The sequence below is a fragment of the Panthera uncia genome, chromosome D4, assembly GCF_023721935.1.
Source record: "Panthera uncia isolate 11264 chromosome D4, Puncia_PCG_1.0, whole genome shotgun sequence".
Taxonomy (NCBI): domain Eukaryota; kingdom Metazoa; phylum Chordata; class Mammalia; order Carnivora; family Felidae; genus Panthera; species Panthera uncia.
Genome location: NC_064807.1, coordinates 77,552,055 through 77,566,887, shown reverse-complemented (window position 1 = coordinate 77,566,887; position 14,833 = coordinate 77,552,055). Strand labels below are relative to the sequence as shown.

The 14,833-nt window shown below is 49.9% G+C and overlaps 1 protein-coding gene across 7 annotated transcripts in view; it reads left to right on the top strand.

Moving 5' to 3' along the window:
- The window catches only part of CDK5RAP2 (CDK5 regulatory subunit associated protein 2), a 169,401-nt gene that overhangs the window by 42,195 nt on the left and 112,373 nt on the right, over positions 1-14,833 (top strand). For 5 of the 7 annotated variants that reach the window (XM_049627905.1, XM_049627935.1, XM_049627920.1 and 2 more), the window contains exons 8-11: positions 4,206-4,368; positions 5,663-5,716; positions 6,577-6,696; positions 9,073-9,165. In XM_049627905.1, coding sequence (XP_049483862.1) covers positions 4,206-4,368; positions 5,663-5,716; positions 6,577-6,696; positions 9,073-9,165 — 430 coding nt within the window. The remainder of the gene's footprint in view (positions 1-4,205; positions 4,369-5,662; positions 5,717-6,576; positions 6,697-9,072; positions 9,166-14,833) is intronic. The other 2 variants (XM_049627940.1, XM_049627912.1) reach the window with 1 other exon arrangement.

Below are 14,833 nucleotides of genomic sequence, written 5' to 3'. Positions count from 1 at the left end.
TTCTATTTAGAGGGATTAGGAAAGGCTTCCCAGAGGAAGTACGAGGATAAAGGAGGAATTACTTGGAGGAAGAAAGGGTGTTGCAGGTCCTGAGAACCACATGAGTGGAAGTTCAGAGGCCAAAGGGCACAGAGCTCGACCCAGGAACTGTCAGAAGTATAGCATGGCTGGAGAGTTGTGTTCTGGAAGGGAGGTGGGAAGAGATGAGGAGAGGGAAGCTGGCCAGATCATGTGGGCTTTGTTGAACAGTTTGGGTTTTGTCCTCAGGGCACGTGACGAGCTGCTGATGAATTAAGATTGGAAGTAGGGTAGTGTCAGGGTCAGCCTGTAATTTAACGCGATCCTTCTGGCTGAACCTGGCGGATGAGTTGGTGGTGGGGCTGGGTGGGCAGATTCCTTCTCAGGATGATGCAGAAGTCCAGACACAAGATCACGGTCACCAGGATTGAGGTGAAAGAACTGGGTGGAGAAGAACAGGCAGAGATATTTCTTTCTTTCTTTAATTTCATTTTATTTTGAGAGAGAGAACACGCATGTGGGGGAGAAGGGCAGAGGGGGAGAGAGAGAATCCAAGCAGGCTCCACTCAGTGTGGAGCCTGATGCGGGGCTTGATCCCATGAACCGGGGATCATGACCTGAGCCAAAGGATGCTCAACTGACCCAGCCACCCAGGTGCCCCCAGGCAGAGATATTTAGATGGTAGAATTGACACGATGGCTTGAAGGGCTTGATCATTGATGGGTTTGGGGATGAGGGACAAGGCTGCCGAGATACCTCCTCACCCAGGTTTTGAGCACGAACAACTGTGGGATGGTGGTGCGGTTTGCCGAGTTTGGGGAAAGAAAGGGAGAAAGAACAGATGTTTTTGGGTGGAGGGAGTGGGAAGATAAGCTTTCAGTTGGGACGTGTTGGGTTGAGGGATTGTGGGCATCCAAGCAAGAGTAGAGTCTAGAAGGTGCTTGGCCAGATGGATTAAGGCGAGATTAAAGGAGATCTAGGTAAATTCACTGAGCAGCTACTGAACAGGGCCTTGGGTTAGGTGTCAGGAATGGAGACGGGAGCCCTGCCCTCCTCCTATGGTGCTCCCGGTGTGGGGGAGGGGACAGATGTCCAAAAAAAAAAAAAAAGCATCGTGATTGGCGTTAGAAGTAAGTTCAGGGTTCTGTGCTGTGACAGAAACAAAGCAGTGGTCAGCTGCGTTTGGGCTCGGGGCAGAGAAGGCTTATCAGAGGAGGAGCGCGAGGAGGTGGGTGAGGTGGGCGGCTGCTGAAGTAGACTCGTGCAAGGCGTGGAGCCCGGCACGTGTCGAGCGAATCACAGAAGAAAGTGGTCTCTGGTGACATATGCCCAGAAGTGTGGCTACTCATCTTCTCGGAGCAAAAAATTTGGGGAGGGTTGAGGCTCACTGAGTGCTTAATGCGGTGCGGAATGGGGGGGGCGGGTCTCCACGTGTGGGTGGTCAGGTCAGGGCTTTGCCAAAGGCTGCGCCTCCTTGGGGTTTCCCGTAGGCCTGGCGTGGCAGGCACAGAACCCTGCTTTGTTGGTACTGCCAGAGCGGCTCTCTCTCAGGAGCGGATGTGCCCCAGCCACACTCCCCAAGGCCAGAGCAGCGACCAGATGCTGCCTCTGGATTTCTGCCTACTTGGGGTGTGGCCCTCTCTGCGGTGCGTCTGTCCTGGGACCGGCATCAGTATGTTCCTCCCTGAAGGCAGGAGGTCAGGAGGTGGGTTGCTAAGCGCAGACCTGGGACAGGTGTCCTTGGGCCTGCCCCGGTGAGATGGATCTAGATGTGCCATCCAGGTGGCCCTGTGACAGGGCAGGGCCCTTGCTTGGATGGGCACTGCTGAGGTCTTTCCTGGCTTCCTCTACCCTTTTGAAAGGTGCGTGCTTTAGCTACTCTTTCCTGTGATCTGTGTCCGTAAGGTAGCTGACATGGAGGTACCCTGCAGGTCAGATGTGGCCAACCGATATGTTTTGTTTGGCCTGTGCAGTGCTTTTAGAAGTTTGACTTAGTTGCTAGTATTTAAAAAAAAAATCTAGTTTCATGTAAAAGTCTGGATTTCCAGCTTCTTTGAAAACCTGGAAGGTGTGGTGAGCCTGGGCCTGGGTCTTGCTGGATCGAGGCCGCTTTCGGAGGTGGGCCTGGTGCTCTAGTTTGGCCACAGTCCCCACAGGCCTGCCTCACTCAGCCCCATGCCTTCTGGAACTTGCTTCAAGGTAACTGAAACAAATCAAGGCGATCTAAGTAGAAGTTACATACAACACAACACATCCAATTTCAAGTATGTAGTCAGTGACTTTTTACCTCTTCAATTGATTATATGGTGATTTCAGAGTAGAACCCCTAGAGGGCAGTCTTACTCCTCTATCCAGGATTTGGAGGCATCGCCCTGGTGCTGCCCCGGGCCACCCCCCCCCCCCCCCCCCCGACCTGAATGTCTTAGCCTGTTTGGGGCCCTATAACAAAGTACCACAGATTGGGTAGCTTACAAACAACAGAAACTTATTTCTTACAGTTCTGGAGGCTGGAAGACCAGGCGCCCACATGGTCAGGTGACAGCCCTCTTCCAGCCTGCAGACTTCTCACTGCATGCCCACGAGGTGGGGGTCTGAGGCATCTTTCTGGAGCCTCATTTGTAAGACACTGGTCCAATTCCTGAGTTCCACCCGCGTGGCCTGATCTCCAGCCAAAGCCCCACCTCCTAATACCGGCACAGTATAGGAATTTGGGGAGGCCGCGAGCATTCGGACCTCGGCCCCTGTGCCTCGCCAGCTGCTTTTAACTCCTTTTAGCCGACTGACCCTTTACCTTCACCCCGAGAGCCAGGGAAGCTCTCTGACTCTTGTTTCTTTGTTTTTTGTTTTTTTTTAAATGTGTATTTATTTATTTTTTGAGAGAGAGTGTGTAAAAGGGGGAAGGACACAGAGAGGGAGACAGAGAATCAAAAGCGGGCTCTGTGCTGATAGCAGAGAGCCCGATGTGGGGCCCGAACCCATGAACCGTGAGATCACGACCTGAGCTGAAGTCGATGCTTAACTGACCGAGCCACCCCCCGGGCATCCCGCTCTCGGACTCTTACTAAAACCCTTGCTGTCTTCCTACCATTCACGTTCCTTTCGAGGCTCAGATATGGAAAGGCCCTTCTGAGGGTTTTCTGAGAGAATGCTAATTGTTGGATGTTAAAAAAAAAAAGTAATATAGCAACTGCCCTATGTTGAGTTGTGCTATCTGCCTGGAGGTATGTAGGGCTGTTTCAAATATTTTATCGCTTATCCACATGAGCAGGTGAAAGCCATTTTGTAGCGAGGAAATGTGGACTCAGAGAGGTCGGATAACTTGGCCACGGTCAGGGAAGCATAATGTGGTGGCCCCGAGAAGGTGTTCAGCTGTACCCGAGGGGGACACGGGCTGTGGTCGGCACGGTTTCCTTGGGGACAGGCACCGCCTGGAGTAACTGGCCGGGTGCTGGGTGTGTATTAGATGTGGATGGCACCGAGAGGGGCGTTCCAGGTGGAGGGGCAGGTGTGAGTGGAGGTCTGGAGGCACAAAACAGCCTGGCTTCTGGAAAGAGCTGGAAGGGAGGCTGCTGGGCGGTGAGGCAGCAGGCAGCGGCCTCCTGCGAGGGATGAGACCACAGCCGCCAGCGGGGCTTCTCAGCTTCTAGGCCCGAAGAGCTGGGGGCCTCGAATGCTTTGCTCACGAGCTTGGCCTTTATCTTGAACATCAGTGTATTTTAAACTTTGCCCCGAGAGGCCGAGGAGAGAGATTGTCTGTTTTTGCCGGCTCACTGGGACAGTTCTGCTTTATCGGTCGTGTCTGTTCAGGTTTCAGTGCCTGATTTCTTTTGCAGAGAGGATTCTTGGCCAAAAAAAAAAACAAACAAAAAAGCCAAAAAAAACCCATGAGCAGTCTGCTGCCGTCGGTGGTGGGGGCTGTCGAAAGTCTGAGCACGGGTGTGGCTTGATCAGACCCTAGTCTGGTGGCTCAGAGGTTGGATCTGCCGGGGCCAGGCTGGAGGTGAGGGCACAGTTAATGTCACACGCGTCTGACCGTTACTCTCCCACCAGCAAAATGCGATTCCATTTCTGTTCAGTCATTGGACATGTCTACTTTGAAGATGTTTGGCCCCATTTCCTGCCTCCTCCTGCTCCACTGAGCTAGGAGAACAGCTTAGAATTAATATTTAAATTTTGTTCGCTTTTAGACTGATTGAGGAGTTGAAGCTGTCTTTGAAGAGCAAAGAAGCTTTAATTCAGTGCCTTAAAGAGGAGAAATCTCAGATGGCATGTCCTGATGAGAGCATGTCATCTGGAGAGCTCCGAGGACTTTCTGCCGCTCCAAGGGGAGAAAAGGAGAGAGACGCTGAGGTGAGGCGATGGGGTGTGAAGGGGGACTTTAATTAGCAGACCAGACTCCTCTGTGGCAGATGGGATGCACATTCGGTCCCCACGGGTCACACGCAGACTGCTTCCAAATATTAGCTCCCCGGCAGCTGAGGAATTAGCAGGCACCTCCTTTGTCAGGGGCCCTGGCTTGTTTTTTCCTTCCAGCCTCATGTTTATATAGGGTTGGCTAACAGAACAGTCCATACTTGCTTGCCTCTGTTTTACTGTGTGTTGATTTCTCGTCGCCCAGAGACTTTATTTCCGTCCTTTGGGTTTTCTTGGGATAAAACTTAGTCCCTGTTTCACCTGTGCGGTTAGAGGCAGTGGGGGGAAGGGGACTCACTTGTGTTGGGCCTGGCGGCCGGCGAAGGGCTTCTGCGTGGAACCTCCTTGAGTCCTTCTGGCCACTCTGTGAGGTCGAGGTCACTGTCCCCTCATGGAATTTAGAAACGGGCTCAGAGGAGTTGTATTTTCCTAGGCGCTAAGAGGTGGGTGGGTAGTGGCAGCCCCCCGAGCCCCCCAGAGGCCATCCCTCCCCTAGGCAGTCTCCAGGGCAAGCTGCGGGAGTGGGGCCGGGCCTGGGGGTGCAGCGGGCCTCGCTGACACCCTCCTGTTTTTGTTGGGCCAGGGATGGCTGCTGCATGTGGTACATTCCCGATATGGGACGTTCAGGAAAAGTCTTGATTTTTTATGGAGCAGAGTCCTCTTTGTTCCTATTACAGCAGTGATTTCTGCAGCCTCACTGGTTAGTTTTCTGCTGGAAAACTAATCAGCCCTCGTCTCCTGCTCCTCTTTTTTTTTTTGAGGGAGAGAGCGAGAACAAGCAGGGGAGGGGCAGAGAGAGAGGGAGACACAGAATCCAAAGCAGGCTCCAGGCTCTGAGCCGTCAGCCCAGAGCCCGATGTGGGGCTCGGACCCACAAACCGTGAGATCATGATCTGAGCCGAAGTTGGATGCTCAACCGACTGAGCCACCCAGGCGCCCCTGCTGCTCCTCTTTTTAACCCTGGGCCCTTTCTTTAGCTGCCCTTTTCGTTGTCGGCGGCCCCGTGGTTGACTGTCTGTGGGGCTGGCGACCCATCCGTGTGGGTTGCTTGTTTTTCCGTTTCTCTTCACTCGGGTGGGACTCCAGGTGAGACAGAGAGGAATGGGCACTTATTTCCGTGCCTTCCACGGCAGTGTGGAAAAGTCCGGAAATGAGATGCTCGTTCTAATTGTTCTGGGGAAGCTGTTGTATTGGGAGTCCCTTCCAGGTGCCAATTAATGCCTTTTCTTAGGCTGTACAAATGGAGCTCCAGAAGGAGAGACAGCGCTTTGAAGAGAGGATCCAGGTATGTTGATAAAATTTTTAAAAACGTATTGAAGATTTATCCTTGCCTCTTTGCTTTATTCTGAGTGCAGTAGACGGTTGGGCGTGACAGCAGCTGTCACTCCTGGAATGCCGGCGTGTGCCAGTCAGGCTTTCGGTACTTCAGAGAAGGTTTCTCCGTCTTGGCAGTGATTCTGTGAAGTAGGCATTCCCATTGTGCAGATGGGGCACTCGAGGCTCAGCGAGGGGAGGGCCCTGTCCCAAGATCGTGTAGCTTGGAAGAGGTCTCGCGGGGATCCGGACCTGCCAGTGTGGTTCCAAAACCATCGCTCCGGGTCCCCCGCTCACAGCGGCCGGCATTTATAAGGCGCCTGCCAGCTTAGAAAGTGCTCTCCGTCCATTATCTCATTTGATCCTCGCAATAGCCCGGGAGGGAGGCAGCGTGATTATCTTTAGAGATGAACTCAGACCGGAAATGTATATGTTCAGTCTCCATCAAACCAAATTCTCTGCTAGCTTTTGTAGCATTAAGGAATGAAATTAATGATCTGTTATTTCCCCCAAATAACCTGGTACGGTTTCAAAGCCTCTGATGTGACTGCATTCAAATTCCAGAAGGCATTGGAGTCCTTCCCACAGGAGGAGCTGTCATCGTCTTAACTGATCTGATCCCCTTCTTGTCGCCCGGCCCTGTTGCCGTGAGCGCTAACAGCGTAGCTGGGAGCTGCCGCCACTGCGTTCAGCTCTACTTGGGAACATTAATCACAGGGTGACAGGAATAAGATAGAATAACTGCGTTTGAGTGTGCTCTCACAGATATATTTACGGTGCATTTTGGTTGGAACGCATCAACTTAGTGAATCTTTTTCTAATCTAATTTAGGCACTTCAGGAGGACCTGCGAGAGAAAGAAAGAGAGATTGCTACAGAAAAGAAAAATAGTTTAAAGAGGGACAAAGCCATTCAGGGTCTAACCATGGCATTAAAGTCAAAGGAAAAAGAGGTATGTGGTATGTCTGATACACTCACAGTGAGATTTTTCTTTATTAGCTTCTGTGGCTGGCCTGTCGTGGCCCTGCACATTTAGCTTTGGGGGAAAAGTTTCTAAGAGAGCTGGGATGAGCATAGGAAGTGCGGAAAGGGTCCTTTAGTCCACTTGAAACTTTTCTGGAGTGTCCGATTTAGTGCTGTCCAATAAACATACTGTGTGAGTCACGTGGGGACATTTGAATTTTCTAGGAGCTACGTTAAAAGAAGTGAAAAGGAACAAGTGAAATTAACTTCGATAATACATCCATCATTTCAGCATGTAATCAATAAAACAGGAGTAGTAATGAGGTATTAACGTCTTTTTGGTCTTAATGGCATCTCTGAAGCCCGTGTGTGCTCGTAGCACGTCTCGTTCCAGACTGACCAGATTTCAAGTGTCCAGCCACACAGGTAGTAGGTGGCCCATGGCCACCCTGTTGGACAATGCCCAGTCGTTTAGGAAGATGGCAAGGTTGAGGTGAAGGACTTGGGAGGCGAGGCCATGACCGTGAACAGTTAGCTCCCTGGGTCGTTGCCTTTGGGATCCAAGGTTGCGGCCAGTGATGGTTCCATGCCATAATATTATTATTCCCTGATTATTGTTAGTATAGCAGTCTGCCGTTTCTCAGTAACTGAGCCAGGCACAGATACAGAGAAGAAAACCCAGCTCTGCTCTCAGGTCTGGTGAGGGCGAAAGACAGGGCAAAGGTGTGGTGACTGAGGGCCGTGCGGGGGAGAGGGGGGGCCGTGCAAGTGGAGGGCGGGGGGTCTGGCCCCGATTCGGGTGTGTATGTGGGGAGTGGTGCTTGGAGGAGAAGGCGTCTGAGCCATATCTCGCAGGATGAATAGCAGTTGGGCTGGAAGCGGAGGCAGAGGGGAGAACGTTGGTTAAGGCAGTAGGTTAGGAAAGAGCCTGATGGGGGTTTGTGGAACCAAACGCATTTCGAGGTGGTCAGCGCACCAGGTGCAGGACTGAAGTGAGGCCAAGGAGGGGCTGTGAGGTCGCGTGGGGCCAGCCGGTGGGGGCGCAAGTGGTCGTTTGGGGCTGCAGGCTCCTAAAAGGAGGGGGGTGGCCACGTTTGCACTTTGGCGGGGTCTCAGCCTGTGTCTGGAGGGAGGATTGCGGGAGGGAGAGGATGGAGGCAGGGAGGCCGGTAGCAGAGGCGAGAGCCCAGAAAGACTGAGCTAGAGCAGTGGCCACCGCTAAGTAGGGGCGGAAGGGCAGGGCTTATTCGGGAAATGAGATCAGAAATAGCCAGGAATAATTAGAGAGTAGAGGTGGATCTGGGGAAGTTTGCTGCAGAGATGTAGGACTCGAGACACGGGGCAGTGGAGGATGACTTCCGGGTGTCCGGGTGGCCTGACTGGGGTACGGAGGTGCCACCAATTCAGTGGACAGCAGAGAAAACGGACTGTGATGGCAAGGTGCGTGTGGCGATGGAGGTGACGCGTCTGTTCAGAGAGCGTTGACTTTGAGGAGCTCGTGGACCGTCAGGGTGGCGCGTCCAGGCGGCAGGCAGGCGTGCAGGTCTCAAGCTTGGAGAGAGCTCAGGTGTGAGTTCAGACTCTAAGAGCCGGCCTCCCTGTCCTGGGAGCGTGTGGCAGGCAGAGAACGAGGCTGAGGACGGGGCCACGGGGGACATCGGAGTTTCAGGGACGGGGAGAGAAATGCACGAAGGAGCCAGGAGTGGCCGCAGGAGGGCGGAGCTACCCGGGAAAGCGTAGCGCTGAAGAAGGTAACCGGGGCAGAGTTTGAGGGGTTGCCGGTGTGAGGCGTGGCGGAGCTTTGGCTCCTGGTACCAGCAGTCCTAGTTTATGTCATTGCGTAACGTGGGAGTTCGGGCCCCGCGGGAGTTGGAGACCTTCGGCGTGGAGTGGGACCGGCGGAGGGGCAGTTCTGGGTGCCGGTGAAGTCCGGCGCGTGGCCACGGGAGTCACTGCTGACCGGGGTACGGGAGAAGGTCACTAGAGGATGCGAGATCGTGGGAATGGCCAGGCCAGGTCGTTGGCTGGGTCATCTCTGTGGACGCCGATGAGAGTAGCGCTTCGCCTCAGCCGGGCGTGGTTGTAGCGCCAGAACCCGTCACTTCATTTAGCCCAGCGATGCCGGAGGTGGGTGAGTCGTGGTGTCCTCATTTTCGAGCTGTGGGAGTTGAGTCTCAGAGAGATTAAGTACCTTGCCTGAGGTTATCCAGCTCTTCAGCGGCCAAAGTGGAAGTCGCCCCCTTTCTGACTTCACGTCTTCCCTAACTACGAAGCCCTTGATGAGAAGTTCAGCAGGGAGAGCGCTTGAGTTGGGCGCAGAGAGGAGAGTCCGGGTGCACACTCGGCTGCTGTTGTCCTTACCCAGGTGGGAGACCTTAACGCTGAAATCCAAGAGCTCAGTGCTGCCTTTGCCGAAGCCACAAAGGTGCCCCAGAAAGCAGAGACACAGAAATTGCAGGTAAGTGTTCGCTTTGGTTGAAGCAGCCGTCTGCCCGGTCCTTACTCCTGGGGAGGTCAGCACTTTGCAGCTGAAAGGAACCAGGGAGAACACCCAGTGGCCTTTAGAAATGGAGTTCTCAGTCTAGTCGAAGGGTGTCCTTTGCCAGCTCTGGAGGCCTCTCCGGCCCCCTCCTCAGCATGACAACAGCCACCCCCGCAGCGAGGACTGCCGAGGTTACTCGTGCCAGTGGTAGACTGTGCCAGATGTGTGGTTACCTCAACTGACCTTCACAATCTTGCGGGGACGGCCGTCATCATCCCGCCGTATCTGTGGGGTTTTTGAAGCTCAGGGAGGGTGTACAGGTTATTCACTGTCACGCAGTTTGCAAGTGGCAGGGCCGGGATTTAAACGTAGTAATTGCTAATAGTAACAGCAGGGAGTTACTGAACACATACTATGTGCCATGCGCTGTGCTGAGTGCTCTCTCTGCATTAGCTCAAGGGATCTGGACAGCACACCGTGCAGTAGGCACTGTTAATATCCATGTTCAGAGAGTCAAGTACCCTGCATAGGGTCACAGAACTGGGGACTGAGAGAGCTAGGATTTGCCCCAGAGCCAGGCTCACCCCCAAGCCTGTGCTTTTACCGCCCCCCGCCCCCAACCCCCGTCCCCTCACCTGGCTTCTTTAATCCAACCGCTCTCTGCCAGGTATCACTTCCGTATCTTGATGACTTAACCTGCCTTTTCTCCTTTTTTTCTCCCAACATTGCACTCTAACGACTCCTGCAGGCCGCCTCCTTGATGTTCCCTCTTGCTGGCTGATTTTAGTTCTGTGTTTTCCATTTTAATATTTTCTTCCCATGTTTCTAATTTCCCTCTACAGTGTATCCCTGTTACTAATAACGAGTCATTAGAGACCACACTGCCTAGAGCTCTCCCTGCCACCTCTCCCCCCATGTTAGTTTTGGTTATAATGTAGAAGTTAGAAGTCAAATCTAATTTAAGACTGTCTGATCCCTCAGATTCATATCCCACATTCTTATCTTTTGCAGAGTTCTGGTTCACAGGTAAGAATAATTGAGGTAGTTTGGTTTAAATCATGGTGCATGAGAAGCATAGGCATATCTCTGCCTTTGGAGTCTCAGATTTGCCTTCTCCCAACATTTGCTTCATGAGATGGAGCCAAGACTATAGTTTACACTGAGGCCCCCCAACCACCCAACTTTGGAAAATGACGAGTTTTAAAAGCTGAATTCTTAGGGAAAACCAGTGATATTTCCCACTGCTTGAGGAAAAAAAAAAAAAAAAACTATGTCGGTAGTAGACAAGCAGAGGGACCAGACAGACATCCTTGTAATCATTGTGGTATTTTACTTGTTATGTTGGGCCTTGAAGGAAAGAAAGTCGTCTTATACATTTAAATGGTCCCCAGGTTGGGGTGCCTGAGTGGCTCGGTTGCTTAAGCAGTGGACTCTTGATTTCAGCTCAGGTCATGATCTTGCGGTTCGTGAGATCGAGCTCCTCGCCGGGCTCCGTGTGACATTGCGCGGAGCCTGCTTCTGATTCTCTCCCTCCCTTTCTCTCTGCTCCTCCCCTGCTCATGCTCGCTCTGCCTCAAAATAATAAACTTAGTGAAAAAAAAAATGAAAAACAAATGTTACCCAGATTTATCACATGCATTTACTAGTTTCATAACTCTCTGTCCTAATCGAAGGACTCTCAGAATGATTTTGGGGGTCTTGTCACTTACGGTGTTGGCCGGGTTTCTTGTCTTGCAAGATACAGACGTCACACAGTGTTGAAAGTGCTCTGATTCTCGGTGCCTGCTTGCTGTTCCTTGCATCCTTACCCATGGAGGGAGTAGGTTTACTGGCTTGGCAGGTTGTCAGGACTTGAACTCAAGTCTGGCTCCAAAATCTGTGTCCTTGCCGCTATTCTCATTGTGTGTGTGTGGGTAAAGGCGCGTAGTATGCTTATGTTGGCTGTTCCATTATGAGGTCGACGGAGTTTGAATGTTGCACAGACACTTGAAAATGCATTTTCTTTCACATATTGGAACCTTTTGGGGATGCCGTGTAATTTGAACTACTCATGATTTGCAGCGTGAGTAGAATAGCCCAGGCTCACAGGGTTGGCATTAGGTCCAACGTTGAAACGACAGCAGTGATACTCGAATTCTTGGAGTGGTTGCCACGATGCACAGACGTGGATTCTAATCACGGGTGTGACTCTGGCCAGGTTACAGTGTGGGCTGCGTGGTGCTACCTCCAGGCCCACCAGAAACACATATTTTCACATTTGGAATACAGGTTTCCCCTGCTGCTGAAAAGTAGAGCTTTCCCGTGAAATCTTCGGAAGCCAGCGTGGCATAAAACAAAGAAGCAATTACCAGTAATTTCCATGGAAAAATTTTTGAGCATTCTCAGACACGAAAAACAACCTCTCTTTTTTTAGGCTTTCCTGACATCCAAGGGCACATCTTGCTAACAGATATAAAGGATAGATCAAGATAAAGCACAGGTGCTCACAAGACGCTATTCAGAGCTATGGTGGCCCGACATGCGCGATGTAGTTCCCAGGGAAGGAAGGGGCTTGGTGGGGCTGCGCTCACGGCTCTGGGCGCATGCTGCCGCTAGGATGGCTCGCTGCAAAACCAACGCCGAATGCCATTTTTATTAAAAATTTTTTTCTTATTGAAGCCTAGTTGACGCGCAATATTAGTTTCAGGTGTAAAACAGAGCGATTCAATGTTGGTACGTATTACGAAGTGATCACGATAAATCTAGTTACCATCTGTCACCACATGTGGTTGTTACAGCATTATTAACTGTATTCCCTGTGCTGTACATTACATCCTTGTGACCCTTTTTATAACTTCAAGTTTGTACCTTTGATTAATCCCATTCTCCTCTTTTGCCCATCCCTCCACCCCTCTCTCTTCTGGCAGCCACCAGATTGCTCTCTGGATCTCTGACTTTGACTTGGTGCCTTTTGTCATAGAAGTGCAAATCGTCTTTGGATTTCTTTTAGTTAGCGAGAACAGGTTCCTTTGTAGGTCTTTTGTAAAAGCAAAGTGGTGTAATGTGAACGTTTGAGAAGTGGGGCCTACCTGTAGCATTATTTTCCCTCCCTGCCCCGCTTAGCTAGAAAAGTAAAATTGCATATTGTAAAATACTTAAAATAGTGGAAAGAGGTTAATAGATGTCACCAGTAAACTCATGTCCAAAGATGTTCAGTACTAATACCTCGACTCTTTCAATGTGTATTTATACATATATACATACATACAACCTTTGAAAAAGCAGACAGGATGATAATACATATTTTGTTCTAGAATCTTTTTTCATTTAATATTCCTATCATTTGTATATATTTTTATATATTATCATATATTTGTGTGTATATGTATATAAATCATTGTTGACTTATGTACAGTAGATTTCTCTATACTCTATCTGGTTCTCCCAAAGGTGACGTCTTCCATAACTTTAGTAACAGTATCGAAGCCAGGACACTGACATTGGTGCAACGTATGGACCTTGTTCAGATGTCAGCAGTTTGACATGCACTCGTGTGTTTATTCCTATGCTTTTAAAACTACCTTTTTAAACAGTTGCGTGTAGTCTGCTGTACGTATGCACCGTATTATTTTTACTGGGGCGAACGTGGGGTAGGACGTGAATTTGAACCTTGTCTCTGTTCTTCACTACGTCCGTAGCCTCGGGTGAGATATTTGAGCTCTACCAGCCTGCTTACCCATCGTAAAATCCGGATAATCACACTTAGGTCACATAATCCTTACAAGGATTACACAAGAAAGTGTATCTGGGCGCAAGTAGTAACTCAGTAAACGTTAATGCATCCTTAAGGTGGGTGGTATAATCTTCTGGCACAAAAATATGGTAGTGACTTTGGTCAGTTCTTCAAATTCCGCTAATGGTATTCTGCAAATAGCTTTTCATTTGGAGGAAATTCTCCATATTATCTCTTGATTGGGAATGAAATACAGTGGAGTAGGTGCTGGCAGAGGGGAAACTGGATGTATTTATCTTGCACTCACGGAAGCAATACTTTATCGTATTTAACCCTCACAACAACCCTGTGAAATCGAGATTTCACAGATGAGGAAACTGAACTTCAGGAAACTTCTTCCAAGTCATAAAGCTAGAACTGGTCTTTGAACTCTGGGCTCTGCGACTGTCTCTTTATTAAACTCATCATGTTTCTGCCGGGCGGGGAAGTGTGGTTTGTCTAATATGATACTTGGCCTCTAGTTTCTGACTATGTCTGTCTCATTGTGCCAAATGTTTGCCACCTGCGTTAAGCACTTGACTGATGGCATTGAATTCAGAAAGCAGGGTGTCATGCAGAAAAAGCTAAAAAAAACCTCTTCAATAGTGTCTCAAAGGGCCATTTAAGCAAAATTGAACATGAAAAGTATCTTTATTATGGGAGTATGGATTTGAATTTTTTAAAGAGGCTCTGTTACCATTTGGACACAGAATGTCCATCACTCTATAATAACTATTAATCTTTTTTTTTTTTTTTTTTTTTTTTTGAGAGAGAGAGCAAGAGAGCATTACTGGGGGGGGGAGAGGGAGGGAGGGAGGGAGGGAGAGAGAGAAAGAGAGAGAGAGAATCTTAAGCAGGTTCCACACTCAACAAGGAGCCTGACGCAGGGCTCAATCCCATTACCCTGAGATCATGACCTGAGCCAAAATCAAGAGTTGGACACTCAACCAACTGAGCCAGCCAGGTGCCCCTATAATAACTGTTATTTTAATCATCAACATTGCTGGCCTGTGTTTAACAAGCTTCTAATTAGCATTCCTGTCTCTAACCTTCCCCTCCTTGAATTCAGTCTTCTTGTTTTAATTCTTGCTAGTTTATCGGTATTAATTAGAATCTGCACTGGAATGGGCAGGGCAGTATAGTGCTGTGGAAAGAACACAGACCTAGGAATCATTTGAATCCCAGATGGAATCATTTTATGGTCTGACGACAGGTCTGATAACAGTTCTGAGCCTGAGTTACTTAGATGGGGACATTACTTAATATGTACTTTGTAGGGTTGATATGAGAAATAGAGTATGATGTGTTCAAAAGTGCCTGGATTAGCTCCTCACGTGTAATCAGTGCTTAATAAAAGGTAACTGAAGATTGTTCACTTTGAATGTTTTTCCCATCATTATTTATCTTCTTTTGTTTTTTGTATTTATTTAAATACGCATTATTCCCAATACTTTTTTTTTCTTTAAAGTTTATTTATTTTTGACAGGGAGAGAGAGAGAGAGAGAGAGCACAAGTGGGGGAAGGGCAGAGAGAGGGAGACACAGAATCTGAAGCAGGCTCCAGGCTCCAAGCTGTCAGCACACAGCCCGACGTGGGGCTCCAACCCACGGACCGTGAGATCATGACCTGAGCTGAAGTCAGACGCTCAGCTGACTGAGCCACCCAGATGCCCCCCCCCCCCCCAATACTTTCTTTTAAAGTTTATTTATTTTGAGAGAGACAGAGACAGCACAAGTTGGGGAGGGGCAGAGAGAGAAGGAGAGAGAGAGAATACCAAGCATCCTCCGCACTGCCAATGCAGAGCCCGACTCGGAGCTTGAACTCATGAAATGGTGAGATCGTGACCTGAGCTGAAATCAAGAGTTGGATGCTTAACTGACTGAGCCACCCAGG